The following is a 23,078-nucleotide window of genomic DNA, read 5'->3' as shown; positions in this document are numbered from 1 at the left end:
GACTGGTTGGATCTCCTTGCAGTCCAGCAGACTCACAAGAGTATTCTCCAGCACCACAGTTCAAAAGCATCAATTCTTTGGCGATCAGCTTTCTTCACAGTCCAACTGTCACATCCGTACATGACTACTGGAAAAGCCATAGCCTTGACTAGACGGACCTTTGTTGGCAAAGTAATGTCTCTGCTTTTTAATATGCTCTCTAGGTTGGTCATAACTTTCCTTCCAAGGAGTAAGCGTCTTTTAATTTCATGGTTGTAATCACCATCTGCAGTGATTTTGGAGCCCAGAAAAATAAAGCTGACACTGTTTCCACTGTTTCCCCATCTATGTCCCATGAAGTGATGGGACCAGATGCCCTGATCTTAGTTTTCTGAACGTTGAACTTTTAAGCCAACTTTTTCACTCTCCTCTTTCACTTTCATCAGGAGGCTTTTAGTTCCTCTTCACTTTCTGCCATGAGGGTGGTGTTATCTGCATATCTGAAGTTATTGACATTTCTCCCAGCAATCTTGATTCCAGCTTGTGCTGCTTCAAGCCCAGCATTTCTCATGATGTACTCTGCATATAAGTTAAATAAGTGGGGTGACAATATACAGCCTTGACGTACTTCTTTTCCTATTTGGAACCAGTCTGTTGTTCCATGTCCAGTTCTAACTGTTGCTTCCTGACCTGCATATAGATTTCTCAAGAGGCAGGTCAGGTGGTCTGGTATTCCCATTTCTTTAAGAATTTTCCACAGTTTATTGTGATCCACACAGTCGAAGGCTTTGGCATAGTCAATAAAGCAGAAATAAATGTTTTTCTGGAACTCTCTTGCTTTTTCCATGATCCAGCAGATGTTGGCAATTTGATCTCTGGTTCCTCTGCCTTTTCTAAAACCAGCTTGAACATCTGGAAGTTCACTGTTCACGTATTGCTGAAGCCTGGCTTGGAGAATTTTGAGAATGTTCCCTTGGCATCTCTAATTTTCTTGAAGAGATCTCTAGTCTTCCCTATTCTGTTGTTTTCCTCTATTTCCTTGCATTGATCGCTGAGGAAGGCTTTCTTATCTCCTTGCTATTCTTTGGAACTCTGCATATTTGATGATTGGAGACACACAGTTCTTGAGTTTCACTTTGTCTTTTTTTGAAGGTTACATGTTATCAGTAGATAATATGTGAGATCCCTTCCAAATCAAAGCTACCATAATTGGTTATTTTTTTCATTGTGTGTATTACATAAAATTGTATTAAGCTAATTTTTAGATTTCTATTAAATATTTTTGGTATGTGTGATTTGTTATGAGAATTACTTTTGATATTTCAGGCTATTCCATACTATTCTTTGAGAGGCTTCTTACTGTGAGATTTTTCTGTATGTTTTGAGACTCAATACACAACAATTTAACTAGCTTTATTTTCAATAATGCTTCTGTCTAAGAGATGTAATAATTCACTCCTTCAGACTCTCCCTTTGTGTCTTTAAATTACTATAACAATGTCATCCTAGCTAGTATTATTGTTATGTTATTTATTTGGACAAGGAACTACCATTTAGAATTAACATACATTTAATCCTAAAAAACAAAATAAATATAGTCTGTTTGAATCAAAATCATTTCATAAATCTAGAACTATAAATTTGCCCGATTAATCTAGTTTTTCCTTACTTGTGATTATTGCTTTTCTAGCTTTCTAAGCTTGTTTTCTTCTTTAAGTAGACATTAGTTGGAAGATTAACTTAGTAATCCATTTTTGCACTCTTGTATTTAATAAAGCAGAGGGCTTAGTCTGTGTATCTTATTTTTATGTAAATATTCATGATTATATTAGGCAGTGGAATGATAATATAGAAAATAGCACAAATGGGACCGAATACACATTAGATTTATTATGCCTTTTATGGCATAAAATGTTCTCAACTCAAAGAATGCAAATAACCTTTTAAGAAATAAAGATTTGTGTGTTTGATTTCATTCCCCAATTTTTAATAGGAGTGATATTTTCAGGTAATAGGCTGACTTTAATCTATTTTTACTCCCATGTGTGCTTTCTGTATAAAATGTTACATATATAACAGTAACGGTGCAGTTTCAGACATTTGTGGTTAATGTATGAATGTTCCTTCATTAGTAACACAAAGAAAACTATTGACTTTGTCTCTGGCCACCTTGTATAGGGAGAAAGTTCATTAAGACAAGTCCTAAAAGTATTTGGCTAGGAATTTGTGAAGGTAACTCACTTTTAAAAAATGCATTTTTTTTTTAATTTAAGAAAATAAACAGTTCTTTATTTGATAATAAACCATCTATAAAAATAAATCACTGGGTTCACTTTAAAAATTATTATTGCCAGATAATACCGCTTGGACTTTTTAGTCTTTCAGTTCAGTTCAGTCGCTCAGTCGTGTCCGTTTCTTTGCGACCCCATGAATCACAGCATGCCAGGCCTCCCTGTCCATCACCAACTCCCGGAGTTCACTCAAACTCATGTCCAGCCATCTCATTCTCCGTCGTCCCCGTCTCCTCCCACCCCCAATCCCTCCCATCATCAGACTCTTCTCCAGTGAGTCAGCTCGTCGCATGAGTTGGCCAAAGTACTGGAGTTTCAGCTTTACCTGCTGCTGCTGCTGCTGCTAAGTCACTTCAGTCGTGTCCGACTCTGTGTGACCCCATAGATGGAAGCCCACCAGGTAGCAGATATTTATTGACTGTTATGTCAGGAGGTGGTCTGCGTTAGAGATGCTGTGCTGATCAAGACAGCCTATTTCAATTTTTTGAGGCATAATTGATATGCAACATTGTATTAGCTTCAGGTGTACAACATAATGATTTGATATTTGTATATATTGCAAAAGAATTACCACAATAAATCTAGTTAACGTTTTTCACTGTATATAATTACAGTTTTTTTTTCTTGTGATATGAATCCTTAATATCTACTTTCTTAGCCACTTTCAAATAATGAAATATGGTATTATTAACTGTAGTCTCCATGCTGTACACAACATACCCATGACTTATTTATTTTATAACTGGAAGTTTATATTTTTTAACTCTTTTCACCTGTTTTACCCACTGCCTCTGGCAGCCTCCAGTCTGTTTTCAGTGTCTATGAACTTTCGTGTGGGTGTAATTCCACATATGCATGTCATCTATGGTATTTAAGACTTTCTCTTGAAAGTAATGTTCTGGCTCTAATTGCTGGCTTGGAAAATAAGTCTTATTTCATTTTTTGGTAATTGTTAGATGAGATCTCGAAAAAAAATTGTCCTTTGTTCAGAGATTTAATTAACAGTAATTTGGGACCACCTCCACTTATTTTATTGTTAGGTAATTGAATAACAGGACTTCCCTATTGGCTCAGTGGTAAAGAATCCACCCGCAATGCAAGAGACATGGGTTTGATCCCTGGGTCAGGAAGATCCCCTGGAGAAGGGAATAGCAACCCTCTCCAGTATTCTTGGCTGGGAAATTCCATGGACAGAAGAACCTGGTGGCCTACAGTCCATGAGGTCACAAAAGACTCAGACACAACTTAGCGACTAAACAACAACAAACGGAATAGCAGGAGTAGTGGAGTACTGATAAACACTTTACATGAGGCTGTGTCAGGGCCCAGAAGGACAGGAAAAGCCTCCTCAGAGTGCTCAGAGACCGTGTTTAGCAAGACAAGTGCAAGTAGGACTGCCTACCTAGCATGGAATCTGGTTCAGAGTGGGTGCTTAGTGGCATGGGGTGAACAAATGAATATGTAGGACTCATGAGAAAAGAAGGGAAGGGTGGGAAATGAGGGAGGAAGGGTTGCATACGTCTGGAAGGACATCACTGTTACACTTTTTGCCGTTGCAAATTATGCTGTAATGAATAGCCCTGTAAGTGCACCCTTGTCCTCGTGTATGAGAATCTGTCTCAGGCAGAAACCTGGAGGAGAAATGGCTGGACACACAGCCTTTACACCTTCATCTTTACTGCTTATGACCGACCTGCTCTCCAGAAGGCTGTCAGTTTATAGTCCCACTGACACCATAGAAGCTTCCATAGGCTAGGAGGAGAGATTTACAATGTAGAGCCGACAAAGGCTCAATCAGAATACGTGAATGACTTCTGTGACTCGAGGGAAAAAGCAGCCCAGGTGAAAAACACGGGCAAAGAATGTGAACAGGAGCTCTCAGAAGAGGGATTATTCAGGGAAATACAGATGCAAGATGTGCTTGTTCATGTGTTAGCTTAATGATGCAGAAGCTTTTCAGACAGTGTATGATATTAAATTTGACAAAAGGTAGATCTGGGAGGATGTTTGAACAGGCCTACAGCTAGCTCATGACTTGCTTTGGAGCGAATTAGAAAAAAGGGACTCCCCTGGACATACAGAAAAAGTCTTCACCAGGATTCAGGTTTGGCAAGCTCCATCAACCAGATTTCAGACACCCTTGTACCTAGCGCCATTGTGCAAGGTACAGTCTGTACAGTATACATGATTCCCTATCGCTGAAACATGTCTGTTAAGTCCTAGGTTTCCAGAAGGAGCTCTTAAAAATTACTGCTACTTAGATGGGGTTGTGGAAGGACTTTATGCAGGGGAAGATGCAGTAGCTTATTCCACATGATTATAAGAATATTTTGCATTGGTAGAGAATGTTACAGAATTTCAGAGTACTTTCATTTCTTTCATTAGCTCTAGAACCCTTAGTGGTATACAGGGTTCTTGTTTTACCCAAATTTCATATATAAAAAGCTGAGATTAAAAAGGCATTTTTATTTATTCTCTACTGTTTCCAAAAGATAATAAAGGATTCAGTAAGTTGCACCAGGATCTCCTAGTAGATAACAAAGTCTCATAGCTATCATTCTTACTTTACTTTAAAATCTTTTCCTGGAGAATAAAACCAGATACAGAAAGCAGCACAGTATAAATGCATAGGCTGAGTTACAAAGAGAACATTTTGAACACTTGTAACCACCACCTAGTCAAGAAATAAAACCTTTCCAGCCATCTCAGAACTGCTTCACTGTGCCCTGTCCTAAGCATAACTTTTTCCTTTCCCATTATTCTTTTATGATAACAACTTTTGTTTTGGTATATTATTGGATGGTGTACTTGTGGTGCATTTTAATGTTTCCCTGTCCTCTGTATTTTCTGCAAGTTGGCAGCTGCCACCAGCAGCTTGGTTAGATGCAGTTGGATCACGTTAGTCCATTCTTTCATCAGGAGACACGTAATGTCTGGTTTCCTCTCTGTGTGATCTTAGTAGCTGCTGATGCTTAATGCCGAGCTGTGACTGGTGTTTTTAACCTTTATTTTAACTTTTATTTAACCTTTATCGTTGTCCTGACCCATGATTCTAGTCCACTTTGCTTGAACTGCAGTATAGATATACTAGAGCTTTAGTTTATATATTGTTCCCAGGACCTCTTTGTATTGACTCCCCACTTTGACTCTCACCCAAGAAAGCATAGTAGAATGTGAGTAGGTGAGAATGGTGATATATTATGGGGAATATTAATTTTATATTAAAATATAGCCTGCCAACTTTGAAGCTTTGTTGTTAGAAATAAATTACTACACACTTGTACAATCAACCTAAGCATACCAGCTGTAAATCACTATCCTAGACTATGTTGCTTAGCTGCTTGATTATGGTGTTTTTTTCTTGTAAATGTTTTGTAGTCTTCACAGACTCAAAATGACATTTTTATTACTAGGGAATTTGGGTAGTATACAAAGCCCAAGAGCCAGAGGAGTTGGCAATTGCAGTGGGTGCAATTGCATGTTATCCACAAAGGGTACAGTGTACCTAAGGCTTGTTAGCTGTTTCCTTTACTGAAGTCCCAGGTTTTAGAATCTGTTGTTTGTAATACTGGACCACACTCTGTCATTTTCATAGTTAATTACAACTTAGTTATGAACTGTTTCCCCAGTGATGATAATCTCACTATCGTCCTTAAAACTATGGTGGTAACTGTCTTGCAGCTGGACTACTGAGTGAAAGTGGCATATGTATTTGAAAAGCTTGTTCTTTCCATTATTTATTATATGGCGCATATGTTTTGGTTGGCCAAAAAGTTAATTCAGGTTTTTTTCAATAACATTTAATGGAAAGCCCCCAATGAACTTTTTGGCCGACACAATTATTTGGTGACTCCTTAAAAGGTAACAGTTCTAGGCAACATTTAATGTTATATCTGTGTCAGTTTCTCAGAATGCCCAGACAGTTTTTGTATTCATTTCCTACTCATTTTCCCAGGGTTGGCCCCTGGTGGTTTTATGTATGTAGTTTCTGGCAAGAATACAGACAGATTCCATCACAGACCAAATGTGTGTTTGAGTAGCAGTGAGTTAATGCAGTTCTTTGAGCAAAAGTACAGTTTGTGATCATTGTTTTCTCTAAAGCAGTTATACATACAGTTTGTGTGCGTGTCCTCAGTCCTGTCCGATTCTTTGTGGCCCCATGGACTGTTGCCTTCCAGGCTCCTCTGTCCATGGCATTTTCCAGGCAAGAATACTGGAGTGGGTTGCCATTTCCTACTCTAGGGGATCTTCCCAACCTAGGGATAGAACATGCGTTTCTCTTTTTTGTTTTTCAAACTTTAAGCTTTTCATTTTGTATTGGAATATAGCCAATTAACAATGTTGTGGTAGTTTCAGATAAACAGAAAAGGGACTCAGCCATACATATACATGTATCCATTCTCCCCCAGTCATGACTCTCATCTTGGCTGGCACATAACATTAAGTAGAGTCCCATGTGCTATACAATATTGGGCTTCCCTGGTGGCTCAGACGGTAAAGAATCCGCCTGCAATGCGGAAGACCTGGGTTCGCTCCCTGAGTCAGGAAGATCCCCTGGAGTGGGGCATGGCAACCCACTCCAGTATTCTTACCTGGAGAATCCCCATGGACAGAGGAGTCTGGCAGACTGCAGTCCATGGGGTCACAAAGAGTCAGACACGACCGAGCGACTAAACACGTATAATAGGTCCTTGTTGGTTATCCATGTTGAATATAGCAGTGTATACATGACCTTCCCAAACTCCCTAACTATCCCTTCCTCCCAGCAACCATAAGTTTGTTTTCTAAGTCTGTGAGTCTCTTACTATTGTATAAGTAAGTTCATTTGTGTCATTTTTTTTTTAGATTCCAGATATAAGGGTTATCATACAGTATTTTTCCTTCTCTGTCCGACTTACTTCACTCAGTATGACACTCTTTAGGTCCATCCATGTTGCTGCAAATGGCATTATTTCATTCTTTTTAATGGCTGAATAATATTCCCTTGTATATATGTACCACATCTTCTTTATCCATTCCTGTGTCAGTAGGCATTTAGGTTGCTTCCATGTCTTGGCTATTGTAAACAGTGCTGCGGTGAATATTGGAGTGCATGTATCCTTTATGATCATGTTTTTCTTCAGATGTATGCCCAGGAGTGGGATTGCAGGGTCATATGGTAGCTCTATTTTTAGTTTTTTAAGGAAGCTCTGTGCAGGAGACCTGGGTTCAATCCCTGGGTTGGGAAGATCCCCTGGAAGGGGGCATGGCAACCTACTCTAGTATTCTTGCCTGGAGAATCCCCATGAACAGAGGAGCCTGGCAGGCTACAGTCCATGGGGTCACAAAGAGTCAGACATGACTGAGCGGCTAAGCACAGCATAGCACAAGGAACCTCCATACTGTTCTCCATAGTGGCTGTACCAATTTATATTCCCACCAGCAGTGCAGGAGGGTTCCCTTCTCTCCACACCCTCTCCAGCTTTTGTTGTTTGTGGATTTTTTGGTGATAGCCATTCTGACTCCTGCACTGTCAGGCAGATTCCTTACCATTAATGCCACCTGGGAAGCCTTATACATAAAGTTTGCTCATAGTTAAAATACTCTGGCGTATTTTTCAAGTCTCAGAAGGTCTTATGTATACTAGTCCCTTGTGAAAATGCTGATTTAATACCAATTACTGATGTCCAGTAGGAGAGTAGAATTGGTAAAATGCTTGTATCCAATAACAAGTGGGTAAATTATGCTGATGGGAATATGAAACTGGGAATATGCTTCTTAACAGGAAGGATACAACTACTTTTTCTCTCATCTAAAAATACTTTCTAAAGCTAATGTAAAATAATCTTTAGCTTACACTTTAAAATACTATATTAAGTTCTATATTTGGATGGTATATACATATGTAAAACACTTTGGATTGTTTCTTGTTAAAGCAAATCTAAGAATTCATGTAGCAGTTTTGGTCAGTGACTATAGAGGTTATGATAGTAGTAAATTCATAGAGGCGAAAGAGATCTGATGACTTTAAAGATAAGACAACCGGAAGAATCCTAATGAAAGCCAAGGGCCTTTTTCCAAGCTGAGGTAGCAAATGAAGTCAAATTTATGTTGAGAGAGCTTAGTTAGTTTCTCTTTGGACCATCCTGACCATTGATATTTGTTGAATGTTCCTAAATGAATGAAATATATTACAACAAAATTAAGGTAGTTTTACAGGCTTCCGTAATAGTACTAGTATTATGGGTAGTTGTATATCGGAAAATACCTTCCTTAAGAAACTTACACAAGGACCCATAGCAAATTGTGAGGGGAAAAAATATTTTTGTGTTTTTTAGCTGTCAGTTTTTTATTTTTCCTGGTAGAACTTATGTCATCTTCCAATTTCCATATCAATTTCCTCAGTAAAACATGAGAGATGTGCTGAAAATTCAAACCCCATTTGCCATATTTTAATCTTATCTGTTTTTATATAAAAGTTTTTTTAAACAGCCGAGCAGAGAATTTTTTTTAAACAGCCGAGCAGAGTATTTTTTATAATTATGAGATCCAGGGACAGTTAAGATACTGTTTTTTCAAAATGCTCAATAAATCTCTTTTGTTACAAAGGGGTATAGTTCCTTGCTTAGTAATACCAATGCATCATTCATCCTTTTAAACCTGACTAAATTATAAATGACTGTCTTCTCTCAGTGCCAGAGAAGGATAGTGGATAGCTTATGTGAGGATGGAACCTATCTGATGACCATTTTATCCCTCCACTTCCACAAATTAGTGGCATTTCTTTTGGTGTATGGTGATTGATAACCTCTCTAAAATGGTACCTTCTACTAGTTTATCTGAAAGGCAGTTTTTCCAAATGTTCTCTTTCTTAGCATCTTCCTGTCTGAACATCACTCTGGAAATTTAGGGAAAAAAAGCCTTTAACATTTCATATACCAGATTGGTCATCTGCTGGTTCAGCAGCCATTAGGCTAAAAGTCTAATAACTTTTGTCATTTGATTTGATCAGAACTCTTTTGTCAATATCTTTATATAATTTATGCTTTAAGAGAAGTGAAAAAATTCATTACACATAGAAATGAGTGTTAGAGCCAAAGTTAGACTAGAAATCCTGTGAGTTTTTAATCTGATGCTTAGCTTATTAAACCATATCAACCTGTAATGTTGTTGTCAAGATTTTCAGTGTTTCAAAAAAAATACATTCTTCCTAACTGCAGTTCTTTTTACTTTGTCAGAGTTAATGTAGCTTTTAAATATAGTTTTTAAGGCCTGTAAAGTGTAATTTTTCTTTTTTTAAAGGACATGATTCCATTCCGTTCTGTTCCGTCGCTCAGTCGTGTCCGACTCTTTGCGACCCCATGGACTGTAGCCTACCAGGCGTCTCCGTCCATGGGATTCTCCAGGCAAGAATACTGGAGTGGGTTACCGTTTCCTTCTCCAAGGACATGATTATTTTTAAAATATTTTATTAGTTGTTTATGTGTTCTCACAGCAGTAACCCAAGCAAAAAAAATGGACCAGTTGTTTATTTTTAAATCCGTTGTACCCAGTGTTTTTTTGAGGAAAGAGGAAAAAACCCATATTTTAAAACACAGATGTGTAGGAAAAATTAAAATTTTATTTATTCTTCTTATACTAAAATAGTATAACTTTCAGTAAAAAATCTTATGAATATCCTTAATTATACTTTCTCTTGAAGCATTAAATATGAATATAAATGGATATTAATGGAATTATAGACCATCTAGGGTCAAAGAATGAAGAAGGCAATGGCAAGCCACTCCAGTACTATTGCCTAGAAAATCCCATGGATGGAGGAGCCTGGTAGGCTGCAGTCCGTGGGGTCGCTAAGGCTCGGACACGACTGAGCGACTTCACTTTCACTTTTCAATTTCACACATTGGAGAAGGAAATGGCAACCCACTCCAGTGTTCTTGCCTGGAGAATCCCAGGGACAGGGGAGCCTGGTGGGCTGCCGTCTATGGGGTCACACAGAGTTGGACACGAGAGAAGTGACTTAGCAGCAGCAGCAGCAGAGTCAAAGAAGCATCTTTTTGTTTGAGGGGAAGGATAAAAAAGTAAATTGCATATTGCTGCCTCATATTTTAGGTTGCTCATTCATTTATTTGCCTTTTCGGTTTATGATTTCCTTTGGTGTGCAAAAACTTTTGGGTTTAGAGAATTAACCTATGGTTACCAGAGGGGAAGTGTTGTGAGGCGGGATGGTCAGGGAGTTTGGGATTGACATGTACATACTGATATACTTAGAATATAGCAGTTGGATAACCAACAAGGACCTACTGTAAGCATGGGAAACTCTGCTCGATATCCAGGAGTTGGTGATGGACAGGGAGGCCTGGCGTGCTGTGATTCATGGGGTCGCAAAGAGTCGGACACAACTGAGCGACTGAACTGAACTGAAATGGAGAAAGAATTTGAAAAAGAATAGATACATGTTAAAAAAAAAACAACAACTCTTTATTTTCATAAATGGCAACACTATGCATTCTGAAGCTCAGGCCAGAAACCTTGGAGATAGTTATCGCTTTGTATCTATCTATACTTTATCTTTTAGAACAGTTTTAAATTTACAGAAAACTTGACTGGATAGTACAGAGGTTTCCCACTTAAGTTTCAGTCCAGCACAGTGTTTATTAGTTATTATTGTCTTGCTTTAGTATGGTACATTTGTTATAATTAATGAACCAATATTGATATAGTGTTATTAAGTAAGGTCCATAGTTTTACATTAATGTTCACTCTTTTTATTGTACAGGTTTACTGGTTTTAACGCATGCATAATGTCACATATCCACCATTATACACAGTAGTTTTATTGCCCTAAAAATCCTGTATGCTGCATATAGTCATCCCTTTGCCCCAACTCTGAACTGCTGGCTGCCACCAACTTTTAACTCTCTCTGTAGCTTTGCCTTTTTCAGAATGGTGTATAGTTGAGAGTTTTGATTATGATTGTGCTTAATTTATAGATCACAATGGGAAGAACTGGCATCTTAAAAATATTGAATCTTCCTATCCAAGGATATGGACTATTTCTCCATTTATTTAGATCTCCTGTGATTTCTTTCATCAGAGTTTTATAGTTTTCCTTGAACAGATCCTGTGTATATTTTTCTTAGTTTATACCTAAAGTATTTAACTTTTTGGATGCTAACGTAAATGGTGTTGTGTTTTTCATTTGAAATTCCAATTGTTCATTGCTGGTATATAGAAAAGCAGCTGACTTTCACATATTAACCTTGCTATATAATCTCTGATGAGTTTTAATCCACCCAGTTCTCAGACCTCCAAATTAATTTGTTAACAAAGTCTGTCACTTCCCCCTTGAAAGTTTATCTGAAGTCTGACCGTCTCACCTCTTTTGCTGTACCACATCACTCTGGCATAAGCTACTATCGTCTCAGCCTCTGTGCTATTGCAACCTACAAAGTGGCCCTCTTTTATTACCGCATTTATTGCTACCCAGTGTGTTACAGATTATTTGCTTTCTTCTTCCCCCCGCTTCCTTGATGGAAACAGGAACTTTATTCTGTTCATTGCTATTAATACTTCCCCTGTGCCTAATCTAGTACCTGATATTTGGTGTTAAATATGTATTTGTTGGATGAGTGAGGGAGATGACTCAATTTCTGCAAAAGCAAGTTGCTGAATAATATCTTCAAGAACATAAGGTTGTTTCTATAAAACTAGAATGTCTACAAAATTCATCTGTTTGCAAGATTTTCCCACACTTTACACGGTAACTAAAGCTGTCTGCATCTGGGGAGACGACAGTCTCAGATCTGGAGAGCCCCTCTGCTGATGTATGAATAATCTCCTTTCCTTTTAGTTAAATTGTTTTTCATCCATATCTTCACTGCTCAACACGCCCTTCTTTTGCCTAAGTGCCTTGGAAGAAGGGCTTATAGTAATGGTGGAGTAAAGGGTTAACAGAACTAACAATTCCTTCTTTAGAACATTTTAAAAGGTGTTCTTAGTTATAAGATTTAATTCTGAAGTGCTGCATATTTTTTGAAGGATACTCCATTATTATTTCCCTGTGAAAAATATTTCTTCTCGCCAAAAGTATATATTCTTTATTGCAAATTCATTAAGTGATCATTATTTTATATGAGGACTGAAGTCTAATAACTCATGAAGTGACTTCTGGCATTTGTCTGCCCTGCATATCGGGATGTGTGTCCTCATACTACCTCTGCTGGAAATCTGCTTCTGGTGAAACCACCCGTTCTGGCAGCTTCTTTCAACTAGCGTAGCATTTTTTTTTTTCCTCTCTTACCCTCAAGAAAAAAAAAAAAAGCAAACTTGCAATTTATTTTAGCAGAATGACTTCCCACTGGGGTAAATAGCCACACAGGCACTTAATTATTGAGTAAACCCCCTGAGACTTTAGCCGCCTTGATTTTTTATGAGGGAGGCATTGGTATGATCCCTTAGCGGGTAGTCTGTTATTCTTGAAACTTTGAGGATTGAGCCCATGGATGAGTAAGGCCCCGTGGGCACCAATTTAATCTTGCATGGTGTTTCAGAGTTGCATTATGGTATGTCCTTTCAATATATCATAATAAGACAGATCTGGGAGTTAATGTCTTTTATCAATGTAACTAAAGCATGTATCAATTTGGCCACATTGAAGAGGACAGAAGAAGTTATTGCCTTCTGTGGGGTGAAATTAATAATAATTTTAACCCATGCTGTGTTCTAGTTCAACAAGGTTGAAGTTAAAATTAATGTTGTCTTCAACTTTTGTGCCCTTTGTGCAAGTCTCCAGAGATTACTTAGTCTCTATTGTAGGGTTCTTACCAAAAAAAACTATATATATGCTAAGATTTATCGAAAGAATTTAAATAGCTTGGAGAAATGGCAGTAGCCAAATAATGTTCTCTGTGTGTTTGTCTCAGATACGTTCTCAAGTTAGCTTTGTTAAACTTCAGATCCCTGTTTTCAGTATGCTGAGCTCCTCTCTAAACAATTATAAGAAAGAAAAACCTGTTATAAACATCAAATTCTGTTACTGTTGATCAACAACTATGATACTGATTTATCTCTTTCTTAGGTGGGATTTTTCCCTTAAAATGTAATGAACTCAAAAACCTGAAGTTCTTATAGTTAATACACAGGTTATGTTTTACATATGTGCATTTCTATCAGATATGAACTATAAAGAGTTTTATTTCTAAATTATTATTTTAGATCTGTCTGATGTAACATCTCTACCATATCTTTCCAAAGAACTGAGCTTTTAAAAAATATGTATATGAGGAAACTTTGTTCTGTGGTTTCTAAATTAAGATTTTAAACTATGAGATTGTTAGAGGTTAAATGAGACTGTAGTATTTTAGTGATGCTTCATTATCCTCAGCATCTTTACAGTCATGTGTGATTTTTAAAGTAGAACTTTGAAACCTGTTGTTGTTGTTGTTATATTGAGAAAGCACAGTCTATTGACTCAAAGGCAAAGTAAACATCTTTAGGAGTTCATTAGTACCCCATAAAGGGAACAAATAAGACAGATCTCAAATAGACAAAGATGATGGCATTATCTTAAACATGTGTTACAAATTGCCATTGACTAGAAGAGATCCTGAACAAGAATCTTTGTGAGACTTCCCAAGAGTGCTTTGAGTAACAGAGGCAGATAAATGATTTAATTCTGTTATTACTGAGAACATTCATTGGTAATTTCCCCACACACACACTTCCACATCGGATAAACAGAGCTGTGAGATGGGAACTTCCATTTCATTTTTGACAGTGATTTCCCTCAACTCTGAAGACAATACCCCTTTTACAACTCTGAGCTAATTTTCAAATGTGAGGGTTTCCCACATGGGTGTTTTGAGTAAGTCTGAAAATGTTTTGCTATTTATATCAAAGAACTCTGGAAACAAATATGAATGAGATGGAAATTTCTATCCTAAATTTCAGTATTTGAGCTGAAATTCCCACGCAGTTTACATTAGGGAAAAAACCACATGCATGCACACACACACACACACACACACACATACCTTTCTGATTTAAATCATGTTATATTGGGAGAAAAAGAAAATAGGTAAAAGTTGTCTGAAGTTTTCTTCTTTTCCAAAACTTCCATCTGTGTCCCGTATTCGTCATACCCTGCCAGTTAGGAATCTTTAAAGGAACTTATTTGTAAGTTATATATATTGCAGTGGCTTCAGAGTGTTACTTTCCATCAGTGCTGTGTAATAACACTTCTGATTAATATTTATGGTTGCTTCATCTAAATATCTCTTTATAAAGCAAACCTCTGATATTAGCAGTAAGCTTGCTAATTGTCATACCATTCAACATAGGTGGAAATTTTTCTTTAAGAGGAAGGTAGTGATTACCATATTACATCCCAGTTTTCAAAGAAGGAAATCCGGTGTAGATAGTTGATAAAAATACTGTATTCAGTGATTACCGATCAGTTTGTAAAGCCTTTTCATGTATGCCACCCCATTGATTATTACAGTAATTCTATTTTTAGACATCGAGGTCTACTATCTTCACATTGTAGCACCATTTGTTAAAAAGACTTTCTTCATTGATTTGCCTTTGTACCTTTGTCAAAAATCAACAGATCGAACTTATAGCCTATTAAGAAGTAATACAGATGATAATATTAACACAAAGGATGGGGCTGTAAAGAAGCAAGGAAATGACATCAGAGAGTAACTTGAAGAAATATTAATACAAGAAATATTAAATATGTAGGTTAATATATTTTTTATCCTTTTTCCTCTTAACTTTTTCAAAGATATAAGATTGTATAAAGTAATAATATAGCACTGTACTGAGTTTATAATATGTAGGCATAATATATATGACAATAATAGCACAAAGGAAGGAGAACAGAATGAAATTATATTGGAGTTTCTATATTTGTTTTAGAATTGGATTAGAATTAATCTGAGTAAATTGTGATAAATTAAGGTGCATATAGTGTGATCTCTAGAACCACCGCTAAGAAACTCAAAGAAGTACAGCTAACCCTTGAACAATGCAGGGGTTAGGGATGCCAGTCCTCTGCATAGTTGAAAATCTGAGTATAACTTTATAGTTGACCCTCTGTGTCTGCAGTTCTGTATCCACAGATTCAATAAACCAGGGATCATAGTACTATAGTATTGAATACATAGTTATTGAAAAAAAAAAATCCAGAGATAAGTAGACCTGCACAGTTCAAATCTGTGTTGTTCAGGGGTCAACTGTATAGTTAAAAAAACCACAAAGTAATCAAAATAGTACTCTAGAAAATATCAATACAAAAGAAGGAGGTGAAGGAGGAACAGAGGGACAAAAAAAGACATGTGATATACAGAAAGTGAAAGTGAAAATCACTCAGTCGTGTCCAACTCTTTATGACCCCATGGACTATACAGTCCGTGGAATTCTCCAGGCCAGAATACGGGAGTGGCTTGCTGTTCCTTTCTCTAGGGGATCTTCCCAACCCAGGGATTGAACCCAGGTCTTCCACACTGCAGGTGGATTCTTTACCAGCTGAGCCACCCAAAACAAATAGCAAAATGACATATATAAATCCAACAATATTAGTATTATTTTAAATGTGAATAGATTAAACTTTCCAATCAAAGGACAGAAATTATAAGACTGAATATAAAAACAAGATCCGACTACATGCTCTCTGTAAGAGAGACACTTTACATTCAGAGACAACAATTTTGGAAAAGTATGAAGTATTTCTTCTACACTGCTGTAGTCTAAATGTGTCCCCTATGTTTCATATGGTGAAATCCTTAGCCCTGAAGATGATGGTACTAGGAGGTGAGATCTTTGGAGGTCTCATGCGACGAGTTGACTCACTGGAAAAGACTCTGATACTGGGAAGGATTGAGGGCAGGAGGAGAAGGGGACGACAGAGAATGAGATGGTTAGATGGCGTCACTGACTCGATGGACATGAGTTTGAGTGAACTCCGGGAATTGGTGATGGACAGGGAGGCCTGGCGTGCTGTGATTCATGGAGTCGCAAAGAGTCGGGCACGACTGAGCGACTGAACTGAACTGAACTGAACTGAAAGCAATCAGTGATGGTAGAACCCTCATAAATGGAATTAGTGCCTTTAAGGAAGACCTCACAGAGATCTCTTACCCCTTTCACCATGTGAAGACACAGTAAGAGGGTTCTGGCTGTGAACCAGGAGGAGGATCTCCACCTGAAAGAGACCCTGCTGGTGCCTTGATCTTGGACTTTTCAGCTTTCAGAACCCTGAGAAATAAACTTCTGTTGTTTATAAGCTGTGATATTTTGTTGTAGCAGTCCGAACAGACTAAGACGCACACTATTCTCTCCTTATTTTCTTTCTATAATTTACACGTATGTTAGACTGATATTGCATTAAAGGCCTCTGATGTTTTATTTAAAGAAACAAAAAATGTTCTCCTTGTATTATACTTCAATTAAGTTTTTTGTGACCTGTTTTTAGGCTCGTTAAATTCTTTCTTCTGTTGTGTTTAATCTGTCATTGAGCCTAGTCAATAATTTTGAAAATATATTTTTAGATTCTAGAATGTTCATTTTCTTTAGAATTTTCATTCTTCTGCTTAAATTTTTCATCTTATCACTCATTTTGTCTGTGTCTTTTCTCAATACCATAATATTTATTGTAGTTGTTTTAGAATCTTTACTTAACTCCAGCATCTAAGTTTTTCTCTGATGGTCTTCTTGTATTGATTTTTTGCTGTTGATTATTAGATATATTTTCCACCTTCCTCACATAGCTTTGAGTTTTTCATGGGATGCTGGCCATTGTGTGTGGAGAAGAGACTGAGGTTGATAGACTGATGTGGATGCTACTTACTTGCCCCGCCACCCCGTCCCCCAAAGAGCTCTTCCTTTCCTCTATCTGGCAGGTAGAGGCAGGGTCTTACTTAGTCATTCAGATCAGAAGTCAAGAGGAATCATGGCTGAGTTGCAGCTTTATAGTTATTAGTTCTGTTCTGGTTTCAAATGTCTTGAGAATGGAATCAGGCCTCTCTTTTCAGCAGGGCCTAGTGATTAGGACTTGCCTGCCATTTTCTAGTCCCTTCCCCAGCTTTTCATGCTGCTGCTTAAACACAGCAGAAGTCTCATGAGTAAGAATTGGTGGACTGGAGGAACTGATGTCCCTCAAGATTCCAATTCACCACACCAGTTCAAGTGTGGCTTTTAGATGTTGTGCTGTTTTCTCCTGGTCCCAGTGAAGTCACTTTCCTATGACTGGCTCACTCCTCCAGCCACAGTGACCAGACTTAGCAGTTGCCCTTGAGGGTTAAAGTGGCTGTGTCTTGGTCTCTAGTTTACCCAGGCAGGGCTCATTTTTCATTGGAATTTAGCTCCTTTATACTTCTTTCTGTTTACCTCTCTTTTATGGCATTAAAGAAAAATGGTATATTTTTAAGCAAATGAAGTATTTTCTCTTTATTATCATAGAAATGGTGGTCTTTTGAGATCTTCTATATCCAAATTAGAAGTGAAATCTCCTTCTGCTCTGCTTTTGAATATGTAATGTTGAAAAAAAGCAACACTGCCTTGGTGATCATATCTCACAATTTTTATTCTTAACTTTTTCATAGTGTAGAGTAAGGGTCAACAAACCTTTTCGTAAAGGACCAGGTAGTAAGTATGTTGGGCTTTGTGGGCAGAGTGGCAAAATCAAGGCTATAATGTAGGTACCTATATGACCATTCAAAATGTGCCATTTGAAGATATAAAGATCATTCTTAGCTCATGGGCTATAGAAAAACAGGTGACCAGAGTTTGCCAGGCCCTGGTGTAGAGACAAATGATAAAGCAATTTGAATATTGTGATGACACGTAAGAGATGTGGGTTTGAACCCTGGGTTGGGAAGATCCCCTGGAGGGGAGGGCATGGCAACCCACTCCAGTTTTCTTGCCTGGAGAATCCCATGGACAGAGGTGCCTGACAGGCTACAATCCATAGGGTTGCAGAGTTGGACACAACTGAAGCAACTTAGCATGTATGCACGTTAAACAAAAAGCAAGCAAATACCAGATACTTTGAAGAAATTACTACAGATACTTGGAAGCCTTCTACTACATACTGATAGCAATTTTTTTTTCTTAGGAAGTTTTGACCCTCAAAATTGGTACAAGCCAGTGGAAACAGATACTTAGGTGTGTAAATAAAAGGTAGTGATTACAGTAATGTAGGTTTGCACAAGGTGTCTCATAGGATTAGGGGAAGAAGATGATGCTTTGCTGGCTCTTGAAAAGGAATTAAGATTTTTTTTCAGGCAAACATTTTATTTATCCAATAATACCAGTATTACCATACTGTTGAATTGACTCTTTCAAGGTCATCTTAGAAATGGTTTGACTATGAGGTTTGAAAACTTAGAAACTCATTCTCTCCTTATGTGATTATATACTTGTGAATATTAAATGATAGGTAGTAGGTAAGCAGCCTTTTGTGACTGTTTTAAGAAACCATTTATCACTCTGTAACATATTATGCAGTGACTAAATGGTAGTTTAGCAAGAACAATTCAGTTTCAGCTTTCCCAGAGGTTTATTGCTGTTTTAAATCACTTTTAAAATCTTGTCTCCTCCACAGGTTTTTTAAAAAGTATTATAATTACTGTAGGAAGACTATTTCAAAGACTATTCCTTTTTAGATGGTTTATAAATTAAAGAGCTAGTAGGATGGGTGAAGAGTCACCACAATAATTTTTACTTAGAGTTGGGAGTGGAATTTAAGGGGACAAATTAGACTTTTGCGGAAGAGAGTATAGTGTTGAATTATTTATGTATTCAGTTGTAGATGTTAATACGCTAGTAAATCTTTTTCCACTTCCAGAAAATTGGTTAGCTTAATGAAAAAAACAGCTGATCATTTTTTATTTGACCTTTTAAGAAGGCTCCTCTGGAGTTTACATTTTACTCAATTACTGAACACAGGTTTTGTTAGGTAGGTAATAAGGATTTTTAGTTCATGGTAAGCAAAAGCTAACAGTGCTTTGAAGATCTCGATATTGGATTTAGTAGATTATTTTACACAGCAAGCAAACCAAAATCCTTCATAACATTGATGCTTGACATATAATTTTATAAAAAAAATCTTTCTCTGTATTTTTCTTTTTGCTTTTATTAAGTATCAGGATACGTGAGAGCCACAGAAATATCTGTATTCATATCCAATAATTCTGATACTTGGAAAGACCCAGCAGAATTATTTAAAAGGAAACTACTACCTGCAGAAAGATGATTATCACAGTTTATCTTTATTAGCACCCTCCTCCTCACACACACACACAAAACCTGAAAGAACATTACAGCAATAGGGGAATGATTGGATAAATTGTGAATCAATAGAATATTGTATAACCATATAAAGATTGTAATTTTGAGCACCATGTAGAAATATGGGAAAATGTTTATTATAGTCTATTTAAAAAAAAAAACAAAAAAAAACCTGAGTACCAATTGTTTTGCTGTAAGATACCAAGTTGGAAACTTGGTAGATGAGTAACGAAAATTTTTAGCCAATTTAGATGCATTAAATACTGTTAGTGTCCCTTTCTGTGGGTTCCCTAGATACAGTTTGATCTTAGGTATAATGACCAGGAGAGATGAGTGAATATAAAAGAGGAGGACTGGAAGTCAATAGATAATGCTTATTTGTGGGATTTTCTGTATAAAAAGGTAACTTAAATGTTTACATTTGAGCCTTCAGACATTTCCTGAGTCAATGTTATGGATATAATGTTATTATGTACCTTGTCTCCAAGATTTTACAGTATTTGACCTTATTATTAACTGAATCCTAAATGTGTTATGACTATTTTCAGGATAAGAGAAATCTTGAAGGCATCGCGAAAATTGCAAGGTGATCCTGACTTGCCCATGTCGTTTACTTTGGCCATAGTGGAGTCCGACTCTACAATAGTCTACTACAAACTCACTGATGGATTTATGCTGCCAGATCCTCAGGTCAGTTTGGAGGCGACTATCAGTAAAACAATGAAAAAACAAGAAAATTATGACATGATTTTAAGTGTGAATCAATGTATTCACAGAACCATCGCTTCTTTTGTAATATGAAAATTCAAGGGAAAAAGGACTTGATGTCTCATACCTCAGAAAACTAGCTATGTTCTGTTCAAAGTAACATGTTCCTAGTTATTTTCACAGAAAATTATTTGACTTCCTCACTCTACAGAAAATTTTATAGTTTCCAAGAGTGCTTCATGAAGTCATGATGCATTTAATTATTTGATGAGTAACTGGGGTGGAATATAAAGGCTTACAATAGTTTTAACCAAAAGAACATTTAAGGAAATGTTAAATTGGTTGGCATTTTGACAGGAATAATTTAATACATAAATGTGTTTTATATGATTTCTTTTACATACATTGTTAGCATAATTGAGATAATCACAATAAATATCTTTTCAAGTTTTGCTTTAAATCACATTATCTTTTGGGGAAAAGGTCCCTCCTGATCGTTCTCTTTTTTTTATGTTGCAGAATATTTCCCTTAGAAGATGACATCTATACTTCCCTATGCTAACTTTGTTCACACAAGACTGGATTAAGAACCATCAGCCTGGTTCATCTTTTATCTCAGAGATAGTCAGGACTGACTTAGCCAGTCCCATTCCAGAAGTTTTCTTTTTTGAAGAATAAAACTTTCTCATATAGAAGAATTAATTTTGTTAAAAAAAAAAAAAAAGTAAGATAGTTGCTCTAGAACTTTCTCACCTGGAGACAGTTTGATTATAGTCATATGCAATTTTATGCCTGTGGTATGTTCAGAAGGATAGGAAACTCTTAGACCACCATCTCTTTCCCTTACTCAACTCTCTCAGTGCCTTTTGGTCACTACAGATAGTCTGCAGAAATGAGAATTTACCTGAGTCTGCTTTTTCATCCCCAGTAGAAAGTGTTCTTTTGATTGGTTTTCATGGTACAATTAATGTTACTTGCTTCTTTGGTTAAGTTTAAATCAAAATTAAAAATATGCTCATCCAGAGTATAAAGTTGCATATCTAGATTCATAGGGACCAGAGAAGTGTTACCTACAAGATCACTGGGCCTTTTTTTTTTCCCATTCTTTCTACTACTGTGATGCCATACTGCATCACAGCTAGACTATTGTAGGAGAGATGTTAATAGTAACAGACAGTGTGAACCTTGAAAACATCTTTCTTCAGTAGACCTAGTTTTTCCACTTTTTCTTAATTAATTGTTACCTAAAAAGGTGTTTTAAAAGTTAAGGCAAGAGTCAGAAAAATTTTTCTGGAAAGTGCCAGAAAGGAACTATTTTAGGTTTTTCAGGCCATATAGATTTTCTCACAACTTCTCAACTATCCTGTTTGTAGAATAAAAATAACTGTAGATAGTATGTAAATGAGTGGATATGCCTGTATTTCAATAAAACTTTATTTACAAACGTAGGGCCATAGTTTGCCAACACCTGGTCTGGGGAAATAGTCAATAAACATACAAAGGTAATGAGTGGTGCGTTATGTACCCATTAAAAATTAGAAATGAGTATACTGTAAAACATGAGAAAATGCTTAGTAAAAAGAAAAAAGCAAGATACAAAAGTATATGATTGGGTATGATTATGGCTGTAAATAACACACCAAGTATATAATAAAAAAGAGGATAAAATAAATTCCTAACTGTGGTTATAATAGGAGGGCAGTAAATGGATGGCTTTGTCTTTCTTTAAGATTTTAGTTTTTCTTTGTTGGTATTACTTTTATAATAAAAATATTTTAAAATAAAAAAAAATGTGTCCTGAGATCTATATTTGTTATTTATTTTTGTATACTAATATTACCACAAGCTTAGCAGCTTAAAAATACAACACATTTAATATCTCAAAATTGGGTCCTTTGTAAGGCTACTGTCACAGCTATAGTCTCATCTGAGGCTTTATTGGGGAAAGGTCTCCTTCCTCACTCGTGTGGTTGGCATCAGCTTTCTATTCTCTGTGGGCCCTTGTACCGAGGACCTCAGATTAGTGGGCTGTCAGCAAGAGGCCACCCTCTTTGTCACAGGAGCCTTGCCAGCGTAACTGGTTGTTTGCTCAAAGCCAGTGACAAGGAGAGAGTCAGCAAGGTGGACCTTGTAATCTTACATATGCAGTCATGTATGTCCCGTCACCTTTGCCATTTTCTGTTGGTTAGAAGCAAACCAGGGCTTATTACACTAGAAAACAGCAGTAACGAGAATGGAAACATGGTAACTCCTTCAGGCTCCTCTGCTTCCCCAGAAGGCCTGAAGATCCACCAATTCAGAACAAAGTGTGTTCCTGTGACCCCAGGTGGAAATTTGCAGATTTACCTGTTCTTAGGGTCTCTGCCATTTGATTCCTTTTGAGGCTTTTCATTGCGGTGTTAGAAAACAGTCTGTATTTTCAGAAAGATATGTAAGGCTAAATGAACATCAAATTTATGTGTCAGGCATGGTGACCGGTGGGCCCTTAGGTAACTACAAGACCAGAAGTGCCTTAGGGTTGACTGTGAAAGGAGCTTTCTGTGAGAAAGCTCCAAAACTAGGTCTCAATCTCCCTGTACTGGAATGTTTACTCTTTTTTGTAATGTTCCCTATGTACTTGACGGAAGTTGCTCTGTCCCAGGATAGCCAGATACCTGCTCATGTGAAGAATGGTCCAGAACAGTTTGAAAACAGAGACAACTCAGCTCTATTGGTCTCATTTTAGTGAAAAATTGGTAAACTGATTTCTTTTGTATGATCAAGTAATTAACCTTTTATTAGATAATTGCATTTACATCTACTTCTCTTGTTAGACAATGGGCTCTTTAA

The 23,078-nt window shown here is 37.0% G+C and overlaps 1 protein-coding gene across 1 annotated transcript in view; it reads left to right on the top strand.

Annotated features, from left to right (window-relative positions):
- The window catches only part of TSEN15 (tRNA splicing endonuclease subunit 15), a 30,301-nt gene extending 8,264 nt beyond the window's left edge, over nucleotides 1-22,037 (top strand). Inside the window, exons 4-5 of the mRNA XM_055419113.2 lie at nucleotides 20,090-20,231; nucleotides 20,769-22,037. Of these exons, the coding sequence (XP_055275088.2) occupies nucleotides 20,090-20,231; nucleotides 20,769-20,789 (163 nt within the window). The 3' untranslated portion in view covers nucleotides 20,790-22,037. The remainder of the gene's footprint in view (nucleotides 1-20,089; nucleotides 20,232-20,768) is intronic.
- Nucleotides 22,038-23,078: the final 1,041 nt, after the last annotated feature.

The sequence above is a fragment of the Moschus berezovskii genome, chromosome 17, assembly GCF_049115385.1.
Source record: "Moschus berezovskii isolate FMDL1 chromosome 17, NW_MosBer_1.0, whole genome shotgun sequence".
Taxonomy (NCBI): domain Eukaryota; kingdom Metazoa; phylum Chordata; class Mammalia; order Artiodactyla; family Moschidae; genus Moschus; species Moschus berezovskii.
This window is presented reverse-complemented; position numbering and strand designations above follow the sequence as displayed.